Raw genomic sequence first — 25,655 nt, 5'->3', positions numbered from 1 at the left:
GATTCCTGCACAATATAGTGAATTTGCCAAAAATTAATCTCCCTAAAACAATCTCGCTTTGAATTTAAACATGTTTTTTTTATTTTCTTCAAACTATCTTGAGAATGAATAATGGAAATGATTAACAGCGATCTACAAAAGTTACTGGATCTTTGTATAGCCCATAAACTGAATTGAATTCTAAAAAATCTCAGCTGATACTTTTTGGCCCGAAACACAAAAGATGGGAAATTGAAGGAAGAATTGAAATCAAACTTGGACAAGCAAGACAGAAAGCAGACAGAAAGCAGACAGAAAGCAGACAGAAAGCAGACAGAAAGCAAGAACTTGGGTTTGTGGCTAGATGCTGATCTGAGATTTCACAAACATATATACATAGCATATTTCGATATAATCTACGGGACTACTTTGATACAAATTGATGTAAATCGCTTTCAAAAAATACAAAACAATTGCATTTGTCTTTCTTATGGTCTGAGAAAATTCGACCATATATCCCCCAAGTTCGAGGAGTCAGGTTGGTTACTGATTGCTAAATCGTGGCAGTTCCACTTACCTACACATGAATGCCTCATTTACAAAAAGCCAAATTATATTTATGAAAGATATAAAACTTTCAATTCTCAGAATAATTCAAGGACACGAAACCGTCACACTTTTATTATTCCAAAACACTCGACAGCCTGCCTTTCTCATAGTTTTATTTACAACTCTATTAAACAATATAAAGCTCTGTCCAGTGAATTAAGACACTACTCCACATATAATTTCAAGAAAAAGTTGAAAACATATCTGATGTCTTCTGGATAGATAATATATTCATGTTAAGCCTTGCTCATATGGTTTTTCCTTTATCTCACTTTTGTGTATGTTTTCTATATATTTTACCTTATTTAAGCTAAATAGACTTTTAATATTTACTTTGGAATTTATAACCTTTGTTTTTTTCTCAGTATCACAAAGATTCGTGAACTACTCACTCACCAATGTATACTAGGTAATTATTTTTATATTTCTATATGTATAATACATGATATCCCCCAGATTAAGTAGTAAAACAGCATCGGCTGAACTTCGCCCTTTCATTGATTTTTGTGTCTACTTCTACTTTATAAACAAAGTATGTCAATGAATAAAGCCCATTTATTATTATTAATATTATATAGTGCAGTACCTACTCCTTATACAGTGTGTAACAACGAAAACTCAACAGAGCCGTTTTTGAATATAAAAAGTAAGATTTTTAAAAAAAGCTCGGACACGTCGATTTCCAATTAAAGGAGGACACCTTTCAGACTAATCAGATTTTTTGTAGTACGTTATTTGTTTAAAAATGCCTTCACTACTGCTGAAAGGGTTCGAAATTTTTTGAATAATCATTTTGAAGGACAATGGATTGGCAGAAGAGGTCCAATTGAATGGCCAGCACGATCACCAGATTTAACACCACTGGACTACTTTTTGTGAGGATATTCAAAGTCTAAAGTTTATGCTACACAGTCAGCCAATTTGGATGAATTACGTCGTAGATTTATTGATGAATGTCGAGCTATAACTCCTGAGATGTTGAATAATGTAAGAGCAAAATTCGAACAGAATCTTTATTGTTGCATGGAGCAAAATGGCACACATTTTGAACATTTACTCTAAATTTCTTATGTGAGTTACCCTTATTAGCTGTTACTTTTATTGTGTGTCCTTTAAAAACAAATATTGGGATTTATTAACTTTTAAACTTTTAAACTTTTCTATGTAATCAGCATTCAAGGAAATCAGCAGGTTGTATTCGTTGTGTAGGTAAGTTTTTAGTATGATTCACTTTTTTATCAGAAGCATAAAATATCCACGTCAAAAGACAACCTTCATAAGGAGGTGCCACTCAATTTACCTGAAATGTAAGGGTTGTAACCAACCCCATCCCCCGAAAAAATCTCCTCGTTATATACAAATAATTCTTACTTTTTTACGAAATCAAATGGACACGTATTAGCAGGTTGTCATAAAAAGCATTTTTTTTTATGAAAGTTCTGAACGTAAATTGTACCTTAAAAACAATTTGATTCATTTTAAAAAGAGTTGAACTCAATGAAAATACCTTAAAATCTTCAAATTATCTCGAAAACTAATCGGTACAAAAATTTTCTTTTAACAGAGATGTAAAGGTATTCGAATGACCTTTAAAACAAGGTGCCACTCGACCTATTTTCCCTTTCTAAATAAGGGTCGTCGGAAGCACTCCTCCGAGGGGGTGCGTACTACAAAAAATCTGATTAGTCTGAAAGGTGTCCCCCTTTAATTAGAAATCGACGTGTCCGAGCTTTTTTTAAAAATCTTACTTTTTATATTCAAAAACGGCTCTGTTAAGTTTTCGTTATTACACACTGTATAGTGAAATAGTATGTAGCCAGCAGTATTTTTATATGTCACATACGTTCATATCTGGGTACTTGAGATCATAAAAGATACTCTAAGCTTTCGCCCAATCAATTCATCAGTGGAGTATTCTTCACTTCCTCATTTAACTTTTGTTTGGTAAATATGAACCCACATATCAGTAGAAGAGGGCCAGATTAGTTTAATTCTGAAAAATTACCGGTTGGAGGGTAAAATTTAATTAATGTCAGTAACAAAGTTGGTTTAATGACCAATTTGGAAGGTTATTGCAGTATACCCTTCGTTTTCTATCGTTATTTAACAGTTGTCATTATCAGTAAGTATAAATTTTCATTAATTATCGAGAAATCAGCACATTTTAGATTGTTTGAATAACTTGAAAATACAGAATCATTATATGATGAGCAACAGGGATTTCGACAAAATAGTGACATAGAGTCAGCAGTGTTAGATGCCATAACCCAATTCCAGCTAGATTTAGATTCGAACAAAAAATGTGGAGTTCTTTCATTATACCTAAAGAAAGCATTTGATACTGTGGACCATGAAATTCTTCTGAAAATAATGCATAATAAAGGTATCCGAGGTTTAGTTTATAATTGTTTTCAAAATTGTTTATTGAATATGCCTATATGGGCGACAAGATTAGTTTAAAAAATATGTGAGGTACCGTAAGGATCAATACGCGGACCTGTTTTGTTTTTTATATATTTCAATTCTTCAACTACAGTGAATTTATCTGGTGAATGGAAATAGTGTGCAAGAAATCAAAATTAATATTAAAAAGGTCTTGATTAAACATCTTTATGTCTTCAATGTCATGAAATGTCTCTGAATTTTCATAATTGTTCATATATATTTACATTAAAAAAGTCTATATCAACTGATTGAAAAATCCAGTTGAATTCCATAATAAAAATATTGAGTACTATCCTAGTACTAGTACTTAGTACTAAATTTCTTGGTCGTATCCTGTATGTATTATAGAAATGACATATTGAAACAATAAGAAAAAAAGTAGCTCCCATAATTGGAATTCTATTTGAAATAACAAATGTTGTACCACTGAAATACCTTGAATTGATTTATTTTTCATTAGTATATTCCAAAATTCAATATCTAATATCAGTATGGGAAATGGCAACAAATTCCTTATTGAAACCAATTTAAAAAAAATCAGAACAAAATTTTAAGGTGTATATTCAAGTTAAAATACAAGAAGCCTCTACAGTCAACTTGTATAAACCCAAAAAAATTAATAGATTTGTCATCCTCACATGAATTCAAATTATGTACCTTCATTCATTTGGTCAAAAATAAGGTTGAACATCTATTCAGGCAATCCAAAATTGATGAAAATGAAAACAATTATTAGGAAAAATTCGATTCATTATTAAGGTATCAAGTTTTATAATGAGCTACCGAGTTTTTAAAAATTTTAAATAATAAACCAAATTCCTACTTCATCGAATTTCGAGCACCCAATTTTTATGCTGACGTAATCAACAGACTTCTGTTACGTAGGCAAAAGTGCACTGAATCAATACTCCCAATTTTTTTCAGAAAAGTCCAACTTTTCAAAAGAAAAATGGAAGTCTGACAATATTTAAATGGTCATTTTATGTTTTTTTGAAATTTGATATTAAATTAATGTACATTTGATTCGTCATTTACCGTCGTAAAGTTTCGATATATACAACAAACTTTCACATCATTTTTGAGTAAGTACTAAGTGCCCCATATGCGAAGAAAGCGGCCTAACAACTCGAAATATGTCAAAACTGAAACATGATAAAGCATCACAGATGGCAGCAGTTACAAATACAACCGCTTTATATTTACAAATTGGTAGATATATTGAGCGAGACGCACTGAAATATTGTCCAATGACTTTATTGGACCCCACAGGACATACTTCGATGTATCCTTTTCGAAGCTCTGGTCTATCAGATATATTCCTCACAGTCGTAAGGGACTGTGGAGAAACAATCTTTAGAGTCGTAGGGGACTGTAGAGAATCAATCATTCCTCAGAGCCGTAGGGGACTGTGTGGTATGGTCAGTTTGATAGAAACTCAAGTTTCTAAATGCATAAAATGGATGTTCCATTTACCGTAATTGGGGAACTGCAAAGTTATCCTTAGTTCGTTAGCAGAAGCTGTGATGCTTCTGGAAATCTGGATGGCATGTACACCTTTGGTGTCTCATTCCAGGACTGGTAGGCCGAGTCTTCGAAGGTACTCGGTTTATGTCCCGTGGAATTCAATAAAGCATAATTATTTAGCCGTTTTTTTCTGTTTGAAAATTGATACCTCGTCGTAGGCTCTTCAAACAAATCCAGTTCTACGAGGAGCTAAGAGTTTCCGAAAACTTAAATATTTCTTACTATGGTGAGAAAAGATGGACAAATTGAAGACATCATCTTAGTCTCCAAAATGTCAGATATCTTAGGAAAGGGTTCCTATGGAAAAGTTCGTGTTGTTCCCCAAAAATGTTCAAGCTGAGATATATCTCAATGCCTGTAACGATATGTACGTGTATGTTTTTGCCAACGAAATTATCAAAACTAGAATTGTTATCAATTTATGTTATTGCCAACGAAATTTTCAAGAATACGATTACAGGGGTTTAACCACTAAAAAGGGAGCCCGTGCCCAATAATCGTATTTCGATATCAGAAAAAAGCCATTCATATTTTAGCATATGTAAGATCACTGTCATCAACACTTAATTCAGCTTGGTACCATGCCGGTGCCTTTATTATACATATACATCGTCTTTTAGACATAAAAACATAAACAAATTCAAGAAACACTCTGATATACATTAGTGTAACACAAGATCTGCAGATATGTTTGAATCCCCAACGGCACAGACTATAGTTGTTAGCAACAAAAATTCTCTGAATCTAAATTTGTATAATATTCTCGATAAATCAATGAAATCATTGGAATTCAACAAATTCAAAGCAGTCATCGAAAAGTTTCTCTTCGTGAAATATTTCTACAATATAATGGTATATTTAAACCAAGCAAGTTCATTGAAATACCCATAGTCCGGTCAAATTAGACCAAAAAATAAATATACTTTAAAAATACTTGAAAACACGCTTTTAAAGAACATCGAGCTGAAAATTTGAAAACGGAAATATTTTTTTTTAATAAGCTTAAAACAATAACAATCGAAAAATACTAGTATTATTGTGAAAAAAGCCTGGGCGCTAGATATACAAAAAATATGGCACAATAATACTTTTGTCACAATAATACTAGTATTTTTCGATCGTTATTGTTTTAAGCTTATTGTTATTTCAAACTATATTTATTTTTTACTTTTGAGTTTCATATACTATAAAAGCGTGTTTTTTAGTTTTCTGAACTATATTTATTATTTTGATTTTATTCTGAACAACTTATCAAGGAGTTTACGTACAGCGCCATCTGCCCGCGAATAGATCAAGAAATATTAAGTATATTACGTACAGCGCCATCTGCCCGCGAATAGATCAAGAAATAATGCTGATAATTTTGTCAATACAGATCCCCAGCTTGATAGTTACAAACAAACATACATACAAACAAGCATACATACATACATACAGATGCAGCTAATATAAAGCGTGTAATAAGAGTATAGCTATCTAAATTCCCACCAAGCTGAAAGTCAGTAAGATTGTTTAAAATATGATTAAAAATAAAATTTGAAAGTTCCCCATGTTTCCCCTGTATGGAAAAAGTTGTATTCAATATCAAAAGTCAAAATAATGAGTTTTTCGCGATGTTCATCAAAACGGTAATTTTATCATAAAAATACTTCAGACAAAAATTGTAGATGATAAAATTGTCTACAAAAAATTTATCAATACTTTTTCCTACGAACCACCGTTTTTGAGATATAACGATTCAAAAAGTTGTAAAAGTTTTAATCGTCATAATATGCATGAGTACGCCACGTATATACATATCTGTTGTTGTAATATACGTTAAAATATTTTTCTATCGGTCATTGGAACTTACACTTATAATATAAAATGTCAAAATCTAAAGTGTCAAAATCATGTACAATTTTCACACGCAATAACTGGCTGTGATACGACATCTGCATTTTACAGGAGGGGTTAAATAATAGTTTTCAAAATGTTTGAAAAACAAAATTTGGTTCAATGTGCTGAAGTTTTTAAAAATAGTAATTCAACTCGACAAGAAATTATCGCTAACGGCATTCGCTTTCTTCTTTCTATGTACGGAGCTCCTAAAAAAACTACCTGCTTGGATAAGTATAGATATGCATGTTTAGTTAAAAATACCAAAAGTAAAAAACAATTAAAATTACTTTGTCTTCCTCCAACCTCAGTTGCTGCTCATCAACATCTTTTTAGAGTATATTACCAAGTGCAAGTGTGGCTTGGTTATCAGCTAGACCCTACAGACTGCGGTTGGAAGTTGGCCAACAATTCATTGGAACCAGTTCAAACTTTACTTCCACCTGCGCCGGAAAAACTGCTGAACACAATTTTTGCAACTGCAAAAAAGGACGCAGTGCTAAATGTGGCTGCAAAAAAGCCGGACTGTTTTGTTCTCTGGCATGTACACATTGTCAAGGCCGCTCGTGCTCTAATATTGAATCACCAACAGTGGAGGATCCGTTTGATTCCAACGAGGCGACATGCGATACATCGCTATTAACGCAGTTTACAAGATGAAGAAGAAAAAGAAGAAAAACAAGACGAACAAGAAGATCAAGAAGAAGAACAACAAGAAGAATTTGAAAGTTACTATTTGGACTATTAAATTTCACTACTTTTTTAACTTAAATTGCTTCTACCTCTTCAATATCTGCTAATATCCATTATTTTGCAATATTTTCAAATTAAACAGGATCACAACTGACCCGTGGAATAGCCCTACTGGGAAACCACGTTGAAGTACACTACATCATAGGTGGCGTGGAAACTAGTGCATATAATGACGATTACAACTTTTACAACTGTTTGAATCGTTATATCTCAAAAACGGTGGCTCGTAGGAAAAAAAGTTTTTGTAAATAATGTTACGATTTACAATTTTTGTCTGAATTATTTTTATGATAAAACTTACCGTTTTGCTGAAAATCGCGAAAAACCCTTTCTTTGACCTTGAATAAAATTTTTTCCATACAGGGGAAAGGCGGGAAACTCTCAAATTCTATTTTTAATCATATTTTAAACAATTTTACTGATTTTCAGCTTGGTGGGAATTTAGGTAGCTTCGAATGTCTAAATTGACCGGACTATAATAATATATATCTTTTAGCATCAAGTGAATATTTGGCCAGCCAATAATTATTTTCAAATAATAATTTTATTGTGTTATTTATATGTATTCCTTTTATGTGTTTAACATTTTATTTTTATTGCAATATTTCTCTTTATGTACCTACTGTGACCTGCCATAAATGTATTCATACGTAACGTGGTTAAATAAAACTCTACTCTATATATTTTCAGAAATATTATTTTCTGATAGGTCATCTCCAGACTTAAGCATCATAGAGGTTCTACAGAGTTTTTGCACAACTCATTACAGCTTCAATTTTTATTTGTGGTTTTGATAATGTATCGGATGGACTTATGAAAAAATTGAGAACTCACCATTAGACAAGGTATTCAAGTAACAAGGTAACAATACTGTGTTATTTTCCCTAGCTTTAACCGTCGTCGGCGAACTAATAAACTCATTCACTTCATTACTTCTACAGGAACTCAGCACCAATAACCAAACTGGTAACAATAAATTAATTTTGCATATGTGCATGTCTCTGTCGTTAAGCAAATTTGCGACAAAAATAAACTACTTATCAAATAGATGCTCGACTACTAACACATCTCAACACTGGTACTGAAGTAATAAGTGAGACATACTGGCTATTTCACCATCAAGTATTGGACAATTACTAGGGGCACAGGGCCATCTATGCGGTTTAAAATAGTCGTCACTCTCTCAATTAGGCTTTTCTCAGAGGATTAACGTTGGTCGAACGAATCTTTGTTACGGCATGTAATTAGTTAATTCGATTATGTGCTTTGGTTTTGGGATAATACCCAAGAGGGCTGATTTCTTAACGGTTACGATGTGGAAGTTCAAAGAATATTTTTCTCAGGATAAAGTTTACGTGATGCAAATGAGGCTGACGAAAATAAATTTCTATGCATGTTAGACTGTGACATTTTTCTCAAAACATTTCTCGACAATCAGTTGGTATCAGGTATTGAAATGTGCCAATGTCAAAGTGACTTGTCAAGTTCTTTGCACTCCTTTAAAAACCAATTTTGCTCCGATTCCTGAGTCCGTGTTTCTTCATTTTTCTATTGATAGTTATAAATGCAAATTTGTACCACCAAACAGCACACAGCTTTTGTGAGAGACTCACTAATGCTGTGAAAACCATTGAAGATATTTGTTGAACATTGGATAGAGGACGAAAAAGCAATGAAAATACACTTGAAACTCTAAGGCCTGCAGAATACACGAGAAGTATCCTTTATTTAGCAGTCATGATGTCATCTTCATCATCGTTTATTTACACAAAAAGAAAAACAGCAAGCATAACAAGGCTATACATTTTGCAAATAAACATTGGGAAACCCACAGAAGCAACAGGTGTTGCTTGTGCGTGGTGTAAATAAATTTTTATAACTTCAGATACTAAAATCAATAATGAGTATGAGGTTAACAAAAGGGTGAAATGAATATATACAGAACATTCAAAAACTTTGTAGACGTGTAAGTAGATATAAAATTAATCATATGTTGTATAAATAAAATAGATTAAAATAACCATTATAACAATCATAAGAACATCCCAGACTTTTATATATAAAATGAATCACATGTATAAGAAAAATCATTCGGAACACAAAACAATTAGAGACGTGTAAGGATGAAATAGGTCACATGGGAGGTGTAAATAAAATTTCTTACAAGTTGGAAATTGTCTTGCGAGAGTGTAACGGTGAGTAATTTTTTTTTTAATTTAAATAGAACATTTCAAATGGCATCATCAAATATTTGACCAATTTTCTCACGAGGTTGGCTTCTAATTAATTTATCGACCGCTTTTTTCAGATGTGAAAATGATTCTAGGGAATGTATGCTATCTGGTAGGGAGTTGAATACAGTTGGTCCCAGAAAATTATAGGACCTCTGACCTACATTCTTGGATGCATATGGTATGATATATTTATTTTTGTGGCGTGTGATATACTCATGGCTCGGCCGACTTAGTTTTTTCTTTTCCTTGAATTGATTTAGCACAAGTGTCTTATAAAATAATTGTCTTAGGTCGAACATCCCAGATTCCTCATACAACTTGTCACTACTATAGCGGAGAGACTTGTTCAACATTAGTTTTAAGAATTTCCTCTGTATTACGTTTAATGGATACAGGTGAGTTTTGGATACTCCTCCCCATCCTATTAGGCAGTATGTCAAATGACTTTGTACCAGACTATAATAAACTGTTTTTTTTTGTTTCAGATCCAATCTGAAACAAGTTGGCGGAACTCATAAAGAATAGTTCTTAATTTTTTCCCTAAATAATTTATATGGAAGTTCCATCTCAAATGAGAATCTATTAAAACTCCTAAGTATTTTATATTTGTCGTTGAAGATATTCTGAATGTATTTTGAATAGTTATGAATTGATATTGTGGCAAGGAAGATTTATAATTACAGAAAGGTAAGAAAAATGTCTTGTTGAAATTTAAGGAAAGTTGTTTGTAATCAAACCAATCTTCAATCATTTCCAGGTCCTTTTCTGCTTGTTCTTTGACCTCAAGCCAGGTTTCCCCAAAGTAGAAAACCGCAGTGTCATCTGCAAAACTAGTTATTTCACCTGAAGATCCTATAGAAAATAATTGGTTCACATATATACAGAATAGTACTGGACCTAAAACCGTTCCTTGTGGTACTCCATATTCAATTTTCCTTTCAGTACTCTTTATATTTTGAATTCTCACGATTTGTTTCCGATCTGTCAAATATGATTTTAATAATTTGATTGCGTTCCCTCTTATTCCAATGTTCTCCAGAGTGGTTAATAGTATGGAGTGGTTAACTGTGTCAAATGCTTTTGATAAATCGATGAAAACTCCTATTGACGGTTTGCTTCTATCTAGTGCTTTGCATATGCTATCAGTTAGCTGCAATAGTGCATTTTGGGTGCATTTCCCTTCGTGAAAACCAAATTGTGATTTTGATAATATTTTGTGTTTTTGGATAAATGAATTTAGTCTGGATTTAATTAACTTTTCTATAATTTTGCTGAAGTCTGTTAATAATGAAACTGGCCTATAGTTAACCACTTCATCTCTGCTTCCACTTTTATATATTGGAGTTACTATCGATGTTTTTAAGCATGATGGAAAGTGTCCAGTTTCTACAGCCTGGTTGAAAATATGCGTTATCGGTTCAGCGATGAATTCAGTAACTAATTTGAATATATACCTTCCATCTTAGAACCCCCAGGCACTTGCAGCGATGATGGGAAACGACCAGATGGCATGACTCTCATTCCTTGGCGGAAAGGAAAACCGGTTGTCTGGGATTTCACATGCGTCGATACTTTGGCTCCTTGTCACGTTCCTTCGACTTCTGTATCCAGCGGTGCAGCAGCTTCATCAGCGGAATTGTCAAAAACACGGAAATACAATTATTTGGGAGATGATTTCATTTTTTATGCAATAGGAATTGAAACATTTGGTACCTTAGGCCCCCAAGCATTGGAGTTCATTCGTGAAATCGGCAATAGGATATCCAAAGAAACGAATGACCCAAGAGCTACCTCTTTCTTGATTAAAAAAATTAGCATTCTGATTCAAAGAGGAAATGCAGCTTCATGTTTAGGTACAATTCCTCAATCAAAAACCCTAAGTGAATTATCAATGTTTCCCATGAACAAAATGTATCGGTACAGACAGTGCAAGAACTGGAGTTGTGCAGTTTGGTGGAAGATTCGCAGCAAAACCGTCAAGCTTTGACAGAAAAGGAAGTGGGAACTCTAAAAGAGGCTGAGTTTGGTCCTCTGGCTGAGCCCTCAAACGAACTAATATCTAATTCAGTTTTGAGCAGTTTTGCTTCGAATTCTTTATCCTACCAGTCCGAAGAAGGGATGAATCATCCTATCCGTGTTTACTCAGAAGAAGATAGTAGTGGCAAACGGTGATACATTCTTCAATCAAAACTCTTGGGTTCAATGGTTTAAAAAATCTTGGAAACACCTGTTTCATGAACAGTATGATCCAATGTTTATCAAACACGGGATGGTTGCTAGAATACCTAAAAAAGAATGCATACATGGAAGATATCAATACTAGTATTTCTAGTATGAAAGGTGTTTTAATCAAATCGTTCGCGGAAGTTATCAAGGAATTATGGTCAGAAGATTCATCTAATAGAGTAATTAACACAGTCTACTTAAAAAATCAGATTCAAAGATTTGCCCCTCGATACATGGGTTCTGCCCATCAAGCCGCCCACGAATTCCTTCGATATCTTTTAGAAGGTTTACATGAGGACCTCAACAAAATTACTGAGAAACCTGAACCAATCTTAACTGAGATTGACGAAAAATTGAGCGATAACGGAAAAGCACAAGAGTCCTGGCAGAGATATTTGAATATGAACAACTCCAAGATTGTAGACAATTTCGTTGGTCAATTAAAATCCACTATGAAGTGCACACACTGTGGACACTCATCAGTAATCTTTGATTCTTTCTGGGATTTGTCCCTTCCCATACCACAAAGATCTGGCCAAGTGAGTTTGTCACATTGCTTGGATTCTTTCACAAGAGAGGAAACTCTGGATGGAGATGAAAAACCAATGTGTTCGAGGTGCAAGCAAAGGAGAAAATGTACAAAGTCCTTATCAATCTATAAGTTTCCCCGTATTTTAGTAATTCATTTGAAAAGATTCTTTCCGACGGAAAGGTTCAGTGGCAAATTGAATGTTTCCATTGACTTTTCTTCAGATGGATTAGATATGAGCAGTTATGCAGCAGAGAATGTGGCTCCTTGTCATTATAATCTATATGCACTTTCAAATCACAGTGGGACTACTTACAACGGACATTACACAGCATATTGCAGACACCCATATAGTGGCACATGGCATGAATACAACGATTCACAGGTGTTCCCAATTTCGCCAAAATCAATTGTGAGCAATGAGGCATATGTCCTCTTTTATGAACAGGAGGGAACGAAGCAGCACCTTTGATGTGTGTTTTTTTTTCTTTCCTTTTTTTTTTTCTTCTTTCCTTTTTTCTTAATAATCTTAGTTCTTTGAATTGATTTGTATTTCTAGTTGTGTCACAATATATATATATATTAATTCGAAAATAAAATTGTCAATTCCAGGTGCTTTTTGATTTTTAAGTCCTTTTATAACGCTTGAAACTTCTTTAGGGGTTGTAGGACTCAAAAATATAGATTTTTCGTTTATATATTCAGTGAATTTATGGTTTGATGCTCTATTGATTTTTTTTGCAAGTTCTTTTCCTGTGTTGATAAAGGTACTGTTAAAAATGTCTACAATTTCATTCATATCATTAACCATGTTTTCATTTTCATTTTTTATAGAATTTATTTCAACTTTTTTTTTGATCTCCACCAAACATTTCATTTATGTGTAGATCAAAAAACCACACCAGAAAGAGCCCTCCACAGAAGAACTATCTTCTACAACTGAACACGATGCAAGTATATAAAATATGTGTTTTGTCAATCTTGTAATAAGAAATTCAAAAGCACAAAAGGTTTGAGAATCCACTCATCAAAAATTCACGAATCTAAGTCTATAACGTTTTCTCCTTCCATTCTCACCTTCGCACTGAGTCCGAATATTGAATTCAAATCTGGCGCAACTTCTACCGAAGCTATCAACGATAGACTTTCTCTATACAAACTCCATTGTCACATATTGAAGAGAATTCCCAAAGGAGCAAGAATATGTGCCGCAGTAGCTTTGAGCAAAGCTATTGATGAATGCATTAAAAGCAATTCGTTAGATCACTGGGAATATTTGCTTTGTTTTGCTTATAGATGCTTTTGTCTTCCACCACATAAAGCAAATCGTAAAAAGTTTGAGTTTGAGATAAATTTCCTGAGAAAGTATTTGTCGGATTTTGAAGTGCGGAACACGAAGTCGCATTCTAAAGGCCAAGTTAAATATTTTCAGCCCTGAAAAGAAAAAATATCCAGTTCAATTGACCTCAATTATTCTTACTTCTCGTGTGATATAACAGAGAGCGTAAAAGACGAGCAGCAAGAAATAATTATCTAATTTGCTACACCCACATTTCCCTTCTACGTTTCATTAGCGGATAATTAAAACAACAAATGTAATTATCTTTCACTGTTTTAATTGACATTATTGAAGAACCTCTCACAATTGAACTCTATCGGCCATGGATTATGGCTTTAAGGTCTGTAATATGAAAATATTCTGATGTCATTGTTTTTTGGGCAGATCTTTCATTATTGAGTTAATCCCCTCAACTCAACTTTTGGATTCTGTTGTGATTTCTTCAAAGCGTAAACTTCATGGTCCTTGAAACTAGACGATTGCGATAGACTCTTTGTTTGAAAAAATTGCGTCAATTTTCTAAACTGCTGGTGTCCCCAGGGATCCGTATTGTCTCCAACCTTCTTTTTATTGTAAATCAATGACTCATTGGAAAAAAAAACAAGAATCCAATATATTGCTTTGCTGAAGACAGCACACTTGTCTCGTCATTCCATTTGGATTCCAGGACATCGGCTACGGAGGAACATCTTTACCGGCAGCAGAAGGTTGCATATCTTAGGTTAGACAATTCCGCGTTCTGCTTCGATAAGTTTGTTGGGGGTTAAAATGGACACGGGAATCGCCATTTTCGGCGATTCACCTTCAGGATTCTCCAGTAGTGCTTGTGATTTGTATATGAAAAAAATCAATTTTAGAAATGAAACTAACACATCATTCGACATCAACCCATGCAATGTGACAAACCGTATTTGGCAGGTTACTTGCGCCATTGTTATTAAATAATACAGGAAATAATGGTCCCAGGCGTTTGTCTCGCACAAAAGGCTAAATTAGATATTGTATCCCAATTGCTGAGTAATTGGATGATTTATGTCGTGTTGTCTCTCGCCTGCTGACATAGACGTGAATGAAAACAGTACATGGCGATCAACTACTGAAGGAAATATTTGTTTTCTAACACATCAAAACATTATCAACTGAATTTCTTTCGTTTTAAGATGTTTTACCCATAAGGAAATTTGTTTTTTTGTGTCCCTTTCATTCTTTTTAGAATAATTTATGGTCCGTCTAGTTCTTCTTAGTCCTGAACCCATTGGCAGTTTTGAATCGATCAGGCCATTCGCAGAAAATAAGTATATTTTTTGTTATATTTTGGGTTATCCTTTGTCTGTTGAAAGAGAAAAATTTGATAAAAAAAACCGTCGTTCAGAAATTGATGGATGATATTAACGGCGATCCAGATTTCCTTGAAAGGGCCACAACTAGTGACGAATTATGGATTATGATATCGAAACTAAAGTCCAGTTGTCCAAATGAAAGAGACCAGGGAGCCAAGACTGAAAATAGTACGCCAAGTTTTCTTCGAATACCATGGCGTGGTAAATCAGGAGTTCGTGCCACATAAGGAGTATTATCTTGAAGTTATGGGCCGCTTGGGAGAAGCAATATGTAGAAAACGTCCAGTATTGTGGAAAAAACGATTAATTACTTTTGCATCACGATAATACACCTGCTCATTCGCCATTGCTTGTTTGTAAATTTTTGGCCAATAACAACACCGTCATCTTGCCTCAGTCACTGTATTCACCAGATTTAACCCCCTGTGACTTTTTTCTGTTCCCAAGACTGAAGAGATCCAAGAAAGGACGGCGTATTGCGACGATTGAAGAAATAAAAACCGAATAATTGAGAGAGCTCAAGAACATACCAAAAAGTGCATATACTGCTTGGAAGACTGGAAAAAACGCTGGCACGAGTGTAGACATACTATATATACTCTTTTTTCAGGTATACTTACTACAATCTATTGAATTGTTGCAGCTCCGTATGTGTTACAAGAGAAGGTATCAAATGTAGTTTTTTACAGATTGGTATAAATTTATGATACAAACAGGCATTCATGAGAAAACACTCTATTTTTATTATCATCAAATCATCCCAAGCGTCCGCCTCGTAAAAGACTAGTATTATCGGTGTACCTCTATTTACTCTTCTGGCACCGTTCAGTTCAGACATATCGTTGACATAAGGGTTGAAAAGAACAGGTTAGGTGAGGTTAGGTTGAAAGTGAGTGGGTCCATTCGACCTTTCACCGCAACCTGCAAGGGTTCATTGTGACCCACACCTATTCACACTCGACCAACTAACCCAGCTTCTTAACAAAGCCGATTAGTTCATATGGTGAGTGATCTTTCAGATCAGCTGGTAAGAATGCGGATCTGCCAACCTGTGAAAGCCTGATTCGGTCCGCAGCAGGGCAGGCACAGTATGTGCTTTGCTGTTTCATCATTTTCCGAAGAGAAGTGACACACACTGTTTTCCTAGTCTCTCCATATGATGATTCAAACAACCGTGTCCTGTGAGAAAGTCTGTTAGACATCGTAGTTCATCTCTACTGTAGTCCAACAGCTGTTTGGTATTAAGCTTCGAAGGGTGAATAAACGGCTTAGAGTGAGCCAATCCTGAAAAACTCTGCCAGAAGTCCATGAATCTTCTTGCCATCCAGGTGTTCAGTGTTTGTTTGGCAAAGCCCAAAGCGATGCCAATAATAGGTACTGGTCCGACTAAGCCGCTTGCAGCACCCTCCTTTGCAAGGGAGTCAGCAGTCTCATTGGCTTCTAGGTCAGTATGGCCAGGAATCCAGACCGGAGACAATTTGTTGAGTCTTTCTATTGAGGAGAGTCGTTTTGGGAAATTTACTACCAGTTTAGGTATTGCTTGGTAGGAGCCAATAGCTTCTGCTTGACTGTCCGAGAATATTTTTATTGACTTGTGTATAAAAATGGGTTCTACCAATCTCTCCGCACACAATTCAATAGATTCCCGCTTGAAATATAGTCGCATAGGTTCCTAGGCAGGTTGATATATCTTTCCTAGGTCTGCGACTGAAAACACTTGAACCAGAACCTGAAGGTTTTTGATTTATCTGTGAACCAACAACTATCTGCTTTCAATATCACCTTCTCCAGGAAGATCCACTCCTCTCTACTCGGGAACAGTACTTTATAAGGCAGTTCGTAGTTGGCAGTTCGAGGCATGAAGTCAGAGGTCATTTCCAGAGGGCTTCGCCTGAGCCATTTCTGTGAAGCCTTCGGCCACCAGGCAATCATTCCATGAATGATAATTGATCTGACAATCATCACATGAATCCAATGGATTTGTTTGGGACCTCAACTTCAAGTTTAACCACAAATACTTCGACATGTGCATATGGACAGTCTGGCTTTGTGTAAAACTATTTCCAAGTGAGCGTTCCAGGTGAGTTTTTTTATCAATGACAATGCCAAGATATTTCACCTCCGTTTCAAATGGAATGACCTCACCATTGAACAGAACAGGACCAAGAGCAGTACCTTGCGGTAACCCTCATTTGAAATTTTGAGGTTCAGTTGACTCATCTCTTTTGTTTTGCTGAATAACTACTCAAAATATTGAGAAGTTCACCCGAGTTCCTTTACTTCCTAAAATTTTTAATACAAGTGAATTAGTTATAGTAACTGCATTCTAATGAAAAATAGGATCTATTACAATAAATTTAATATCGAAGTGGTTGGTAATTTCAGTTACATCAGTTAATATTTCTGTCATCAACATTTTCAGTGGTCTTATTACTTTAGCTTTCACTCTTTTACCAGTCAGCTCTTGAACAATGTTCCACAACTGTTTTACAACTACAATTTTTTTGTAGTATTTTTATTTGGTCTCATATATTAGACTCATTAATTCATTTTTAAATTTAGCACCATCAGTTTTGAATTAAATGTTATTTGTTTTTATATGTTAAAAAAATTGATTTGAGATTCGCTCACTACCAATAATCAAGGGTAGGTATGATGACATACCTACCCTTGTTTCAGTACCAAGGTAAATCAACAGAGAATCTCCTAAAGTGTTATGATGGCAACCTGAAAAGTTTGATAAATTTAAAACAGAAATGAAACTCGACACCCTGTAACACAGCGCACAACGAGAAAACATATTGAAGCTGATGAAGTCAATTATAAACAAGCGGTAGGCATCCACAATTGCACGGACATGCTCAGTTAGTTGCCTAACTGAGTGTATTGAAGCTACATGTTGTAATGTATCTGGATTTATTAATTAAAATTCATTGTTATTTTATTTGGTACGTAGAATTTGGAAGCTCTCACGTAAAATTAATCTATTGAAAACACTTTTTACCCATCAGAACGTATAGTATACATTTCACTGATTGAAGCTGATGAGGTCAATTGTAAACAAGCGGTAAGCATCCACAATTGCATGCACAAGCACAGTTAGTTGCCTAACTGAGTGTATTAAAACCACATAAGAAACGTCGTTTGTCTTTATTGTTGTAATGTATCTGGATTTATTAATTAAAATTTATTGTTATTTTATTTTGGTAAGTAGAATTTGGAAGCTCTGACTAAAAAGGAATCTATTGAAAACACTTTTTACCCACCAGAACAGAGAGATAACATTTTTGTTCAGGTGTCTTTTCAATACATTTTATTCATTATCTATTCATATTGGAATGTGAATTATTATATATTATATATTCAATTCCATTAGTTAAAATACGTAGGTACAGATGAATAATAGAGATTGTGACTTCTCAGATTTTAAATCTAAAAAATAAGAATGTACCTAAACCAAAATTTTATCGAGTTAATAGTAATAATACATATACCAATATATCAATAATATATCAGTAACGAGAAAAAAAAACAATATGAATATGAAAAGAATAATAAGTTAATTTGTAAAGAAAACATATTTATATGACCTGAAATGGAAACGAATCAAGTAAAAGGCTCAAGAAAGGTATTATTAATGCCAAGTCAAATGTCATAATGTATACAAAATGAAAAATAAAGATAACAATGATAATAATGATGAAGAATGAAAAAAGACATACTTGATATTTGAAAGTCACTATTCCCACCTATTTCCTTTCAGATTTCCAGTCCAATGCATTTCGATCTGTTTCAATTCTTTATTGAGGTGTTCCATACGTTGCGAACATCCACGCTAATTTGACTGAATGCGTCGTTGTTCTGAAGATGGACTGAAAAGTTCGTAGGCTAACACACAGATGGCGCAGCAGCCTATCAATAAAATTTATTTTCTAAGCGCACATCTTTCATATTCTGTCCGTTAGACCCCAAGTATCACACCTTTTCGGAATCAGCTTGTTACGGATTATATAAAACTGATACCAAATACAGGGTGTTGCATTTAAAAAAATTACCGATGGCGTCATCACATTAATATGAATCACCCTTATAATGAAATTCCGGTGTAAAATGTAGAATATTGAAATTAAAAATCGACGTACTTCAGGTTTTTGTAAAACGACCTTTGGTTGTGGAATTTATTCCATACTTTGCGGACACACTGTATACAAACTGTTTTTTTTATTTATTTATTATTTGCCAGTACCCTTTATGACTTATAGGAGGGTTTATTTTCATTCTAAAGACAAATCCTACTATAAAAATGGTATAAAAAAATCACCCTGTAAGGCAACTATATTGAAGAATCCATTGATTCACCAGAAAAGAATCCAGTGGAAATTGAAGAAACATAAATATCAATTGAACTGGCCAATTTTCTGATAAAAGACAACTCAATTAATTAGAGCAGTCAGTATATCATTTGATAATTGATTGTGGAATTTAGCGCAATAAATGAGGAATGATACATGCAAGAGAAATGTTCGAACAATAATAATTCTGAATTATGAGAATAGCGAGTAAAAATTATACTTGAGCAGTATTTTTCACCAGAAATTGGTAATTTCAGCCCATTTCTGGATTACAAATAGGTAATATCAATGTTTGTGAAGTGAGAAAATTATAATGAATTTTCAGAAAGGGTGAGAGAACAAAAATAATGGGAGCTTAATTTGAATGTATACACCACATGGTATCTACGAAGTGTTACATCATATCCAGATTAACGTGGATTTACGAACAGCTCTGAGGCAACAAAGCTCATGTGTGTTCTAGACGATAAAATGAGGTAAATCACGATGTATTGTTTGTAGAAATTTCAATGGAAGAATATAAAAGTTCTGTGTATCTAATTGCACAACAAAGAATAACACATCCTGAGCTCTCAACCGCACTAAAAACCAGGAAATAATAAAATTTATTGCATGTATCTTTCCTGGAGAAATACACACATTCTGCGAAAGGTGAATATGGGCCTAAAATAGTTATAGTTTCATTAATAAATACTCGTTTATAGTCAGGGTGGAAATATTTCACCAATCAACTTTCAATTTCCGTTTTATCAGCCACACTTTGAATCTCATTCTTAGTTGAAAGGAAATCATACAGAAATATAATAAAATGTATATATCTTTATATACAACAATAATCTTGCTTTTTCCAGATTCTATTAATTATCTGCGAGCGCTTTCGACAGTTGGTAGTACTGTCATCTTCTAGGCACTTCTCAAACTGAACTGGTCATCCTGTTGTCTGCCTCTTTATACGGTCAGAGCGTCTTAACTCAGGTATTTCAGGTACTTTAGGTAAATTTTCCTGTATTTGTTCTGCATCAGGTACTCTTCTTTGTGTTAGATCTTCTCTCTGAATCCACGAAACCAAAGAAAAAACATAGACACGTGTTTCGGGCTTTTGGCCCATCATCAGTATGGTGCAGCCAAGTGTAAGGATGGGCAACACTTGGTTACTGAAAGGAGGAACTACAAATGCACGGAGCCACCAGCAGGAGCCAAGACACTCAATAACCTTCTTATTTGTATTATTTCCTGGACCCGGATGTCACGCAGGTAGCTATAGCTGCCTCCGTGGGGATTTTAATAGTTTTCTTGTAAACACGAGATCTACTAACTGAAACCACAAATGTGGGGCTGGCTCCTGCTGGTGGCTCCGTGCATTTGTAGTTCTTCCTTATATTAACATAATATATAAAAACAAACAAATTCAAAAAACACTCCGATATGCATCAGTATAACACAAGATCTGCAGAGATGTTGAATCCCCAACGGCATAGACTAGCTGTTAGCAATAAAAATTCTCTGAACCTAAATTTGTATAATTCTCTCGATAAATCAGTGAAATCATTGGAATTTAACAAATTCAAAGCCGTCATCAAAAAGGTTCTCCTCGAGAAATGTTTCTACAATATAATGGAATATTTGAATAAAGCAAGTTCATTAAAAAACCCATAATATATATTTTTTCAGCATCAAATGATTATTTGGTCAGCCAATAATTATTTTTAAATAATAATTGTGTCCTCGATTGAAGACAAAATGTGAAAAACCAGAAAAGTACTTGATGAAAATAGCTGCGTTAACGCAAGCGAAACATAAGTGGAACCACCTATTGGTGTGACACCCAAGTCAACTTGACAAGTTTTTATGTCAGTGTTCGTGTTTTGGAGATTTCCTTGGAGAATGAAAAAGTTTTCTTTTATTTATGTATCAAGACGTTTCGCCCCTGGCTAGGAACTTTTTCAATTGTTTATTCAAAAATTTTTTTTTAACACATTGGACATTTGACATTGTTTTCTTGCTTCAAATTATTGATAACTTCAGAATGTAAATAGTGTTGATGATTCTGAAGTAATCAATAATTTTAAGCAAGAAAACCATGTCAAATGTCCAATGTGTTATAAACATTTTTTTTATTAAACAATTGAAAAAGCCCCTAGCTAGGGGCGAAACGTCTTGATAGATGAATAAAAGAAAACTTTTTCATTTTCCAAGAGAATACAAAACCCAAGAACCACGCAACAACTATACTAAACATGATTCAAGAACCTACCCAAACATATGTCGACAAAATGTGAATGTGTTTTGTATTGTGTAGTATATTGAATGTTAGTAGAAAAAAAATTCCTTGAGAAAAAAGGAAATTCACCTTATTTATTGAACAGACAGCGTATTTTATCGAGGTAAGATGAAACTGTCAATGAATTGAACTGATAATTGTTGAAAATGAATATGTAAATAATTATTCTGATTACAGCTTCTCATGTGAAAAATGAAGGCTCAATATTTAGGTGAGACGTTATAAATCAGACGATAAAGGGAGCATGATAAATATTGACTACCATGCAGTTGTTGTTTGCTTTCCAAGGTACTTGAACTTCTTATCAGAGGAAGTGATAACGTGAATTTGTTGCAGCAAATTAAGCTGAGTTTCGTCTCAGAGATTAACCAACATACCCTGTCGAAATTTTAAATCGCTAATATTACATTTTTTTTCAGTTTTCTGGTTCACTATAAAATACATGGTATCTCTGAAGAATAATAAACTCCATTATTGAATGGGTGACTGATAATTTCATAAACTTTTCGAAACGGTTTCCTACGCAATGAACTAGTCGAGTCTATGTTTTATTCAAACACTGTTTCAAATAGAGGGACGTGGTGTTATGTTTATGTTATCAGCCATTCACATCAGATTATTAAGATTTGTTGTGAAAAAATACAAAGTGTGCGAACATGATTAACTCCCAACTTAACCCCGCGAGTCGAAATGGGGACTGGACGAGGAAGTTTAAGATTTTCTTAAATCTTGGAAGTTGAACTATGTGGTGAAACCTCACTGGAAATACCACCAACTCATCGATGTTTTTGGAAATTAGCTGTGGTACATGAAAATGGTGAGAATTGCTCACATTGGAGCGATTACCAGGGCTGTAATACAAATAATATTAAACTATTTCGTAATAGAATTACCTAAACTATCGGGGATATCAAAACCACTACAATTGAACGTTACTAAATGAACAATATTTCTACAGAAAATTCTGATTCTCACTCAGAAATTCAAGTTTGGGGGTGCTACAAATCGGACGACAGCCTGAATAGAAATTCAATCATCATATTCTGATATGGCAATGAATATTACTCAGGCAAAGTGTGAATAAATTTCCAATTTTTCTGCAAATGAATAAGATAGAAAACAAAAAATTGAAATCGTTATATTGGTATCGTTCAATAGTACCAGAAAATAGGCAACTTTGCCACCTTTGCCTACCTACTACTACTACTATCTACTACGAACGTCTGTTTTTCCTGAAGTCTGGAAAACTATAAGAGTTTGTTCAATACTCAAAGCTCAATAACGGAATGAAATCAGTAATCACAGACCTATCTCAATCCACAACAACTTTGCCAAACTTCTTTGCCAAACTTGTATAGCCGTATATTTCGGTCCTCTCGACATATAATATCAAATCAACATGGTTTTATGAATTCTAGATCCACAATTACGAATCTACTGTTTTCTATATTTGTGGGAATCGTTAGACCAATAAAATTTACTGTCAACTTTTGGAATCTTATCTTCTCTCCAAATATGTACTTAGCTACTAGCGGAGTTCCGCAAGGATCTTATCTTGGCCCCCTATTGCTTTTATTATTCATTAACGCTGTGCACCTCATTAACTTGCAATAGATTAATTTTTGCTGATGATTTGAAACTTTACACATCTATAAGCAGTTTAGGTGACTGCACCATTTTGCAAAAACAGATTGATTTCTTACAACTTGGGTGTCTCAAGGACCACCTCCATTCAATATATCTAAATGCAAAATTGTGACATTCAGCTGAAAATTCAATACATTTACCACATTGCTAAATGATATCGGAAAGAACAGATAATATCCGGGATACAGGAATATATTTTGATCATCGTCTGACTTTCAAATACCACATTGATCACATTATTAACCCAGCTTACCGCTTGTGACACACTATTTGAAACCTCTGGTGTAGTGATGAATCTTACTGGAGTTTTTTTCCAACACCAAACCAACACTCTTCAAGAGATATCAAATGAAAAAACAAATTCTGTGCCTTTCTATAGTTAGGAGAGCAATCTTCCCAATTTTCGAACACAAGACATGAAAGCTACTTCTGAGCGAAATTTTTGTTGATTTGGATTGTGTAACCTGTTTGTGTTCAAAAAATATAAACGTTGATCGAGCATACTGTATTCCAAAATTTTTGAAAATACAGTGCCACCGTAATAGGGCGATATCTTCAGTCTGGAAAAGTTCCTCCTTGTAAGGGAGGAATTCATTTTGTGGGTAGGAGGAGCAATGATGAAATCAACAACTTCATCAACTAAATAGTCTGAAAGACTATAATAATCAGAGGATTGTTCATTTTATAGTTTGTATAAGGTCTTTAATTAAGCGCTTTCTATCTTTAAATTTGAAAAAAATAAAGAGTGTGTAGGATATCACCGACATTATTTATTCGTTTGAAAGACCTATTGATACCAGTTCCTGGGGCCAGTTCAGCTGAATTTTGTACGGGTGCATACACAAGTCACGACGCAAAATTTGCTAAGCTTTGGTCTGCGAAAGGCTAAGTTCTTGTGAGTGACGCGAAATCGACTGCTTTGAAATCTGCACCCTCACGCAGACATCGGCGAAGTTTTCAGCAGATCTTGTGTTTGGTCAAGGTACGATCGTTTACTGAACCAGTGGACTCAAATTTATCCACCACATTGCGGATAGTCCTCTCGATGGGACGATAATCGGGGACGTAAAATGGACGAAGCCCGAACAGGGCACCGATTTTGATAAAACAACTCCATTATTTGCACGTGTTGTTGAGTGAATTCTTCTATGGTGATTTGCAAAACAGACTGAATGAATGACAATTGATTTGACAGATGTAGCCGTTATCAATTGTCAAAGTTCGTGAGTCCCTGTTGGAAGACCCCTTATTTGATGATTTCGTGTTCTGTAATATATGCCACGAAAAAACTCTCAAGTATACTTCTTTCAGATTTGAGTTCGGTATGTGACAATTTTTTTTATAGTGCCTTTGAGGAAATTTTGTGAAAAATCATTGAAGGCTTCAGAAATAACTTGCAGTTCTTCAACTATACTCTTGTTAGGTAAAATATGTTATATTCTTCAGTAAACGACACAAGTTTGTAGTGAATAAATTATATATTCCGGTATAGGCCGAGACTAGCATTTCTTGTGTATTTTTTCATGAATAATGCACATTTTTCACTGAGTATACAGATACAGTATACATAAGTATACATAAGTAGGTATGTATTATTTACTCCGCATTCCACATTTTTACGTTATTCAAGCATCGGAAAATAACTTTCTATTTTATAAGTATGAAGACATTTCCTTCTACCTAATGAAATATTACAGGTTGAAGTCTTCCTCCAACACATCAGAAGTTCAAGTTATTTATTCACCTATGGCTTGACCACATCGTTTGAATTTATTATCGATACGTGCTCCATTTCTTCTGATTCACCAATGTGAGTAATGATATTAATGGCTTCTTCGCTTCCTTTCATGCAAATTTGGGACCTGGTCTGAATAAAAATTCGATGAGAGGTATTTCGGGGTACTTTACACTCTGCTTTCATGTCTAGATTTGGTTTCGGTTGTTATTTCACGAGTTCATTTGACTGCTGTAATGAGATTATTACGAATCCAGTGACATGGTTTGGTGCTGCGGATTCATTAAATGATCTTACAATTTGTGTCACGTTCTTGAATGTATGATTCATTATTACTTTTTGTATTACTAATTACCGAAGTTTATTCATCAACGATTATAGTTTAATTAATCATGTGAGTGCATGTTTATTGAAATCCAGTCATTATTCGTTAGCGGAAAAGTGAAATTTGGAATTACCGATGTCTGCCATTGGTTACTACGAAAATATAGAACATAATAATTATTATGATTTTATAAATGACTCCAGGAAAATGTAGACACTGAACTTTCACTAAACCCTATTTAAAAACTGTTATGAGAACTATGTCAACGAACATACCTAGGTTGACGAACAACGGACAGACCGAGGTTAACGGGAGTCGAGCAATGGTATGTGGTATCGAGATGATGTATCTTGTTTTATTATATTAAAGTAATTTATTTAAATCCATGCTTGTATGATTAATACAAAGAATATAACATGGCGCAGTCGTTATGAATCGTATGTTCCATAAATTCAAAAC

At 34.3% G+C, this 25,655-nt stretch overlaps 1 protein-coding gene across 2 annotated transcripts in view; it reads right to left on the bottom strand.

Annotated features, from left to right (window-relative positions):
• LOC111509759 (opioid-binding protein/cell adhesion molecule homolog) overlaps positions 1-8,300 on the bottom strand; it is a 39,981-nt gene extending 31,681 nt beyond the window's left edge. The window contains exon 1 of one of the 2 annotated variants that reach the window (XM_023165567.2): positions 8,023-8,300. In XM_023165567.2, the coding sequence (XP_023021335.1) occupies positions 8,023-8,185 (163 nt within the window). In that variant the 5' untranslated portion in view covers positions 8,186-8,300. Of the gene's footprint in view, positions 1-556; positions 705-8,022 lie in introns of those variants that run through there. The other variant, XM_074172073.1, reaches the window with a different exon arrangement.
• Positions 8,301-25,655: the final 17,355 nt, after the last annotated feature.

This window comes from Leptinotarsa decemlineata, unplaced genomic scaffold (genome assembly GCF_025532065.1).
Source record: "Leptinotarsa decemlineata unplaced genomic scaffold, Ldec_3_MD MMD2_tig00000035_RagTag_RagTag, whole genome shotgun sequence".
In the NCBI taxonomy this organism is placed as follows: Eukaryota; Metazoa; Arthropoda; class Insecta; order Coleoptera; family Chrysomelidae; genus Leptinotarsa; species Leptinotarsa decemlineata.
This window is presented reverse-complemented; position numbering and strand designations above follow the sequence as displayed.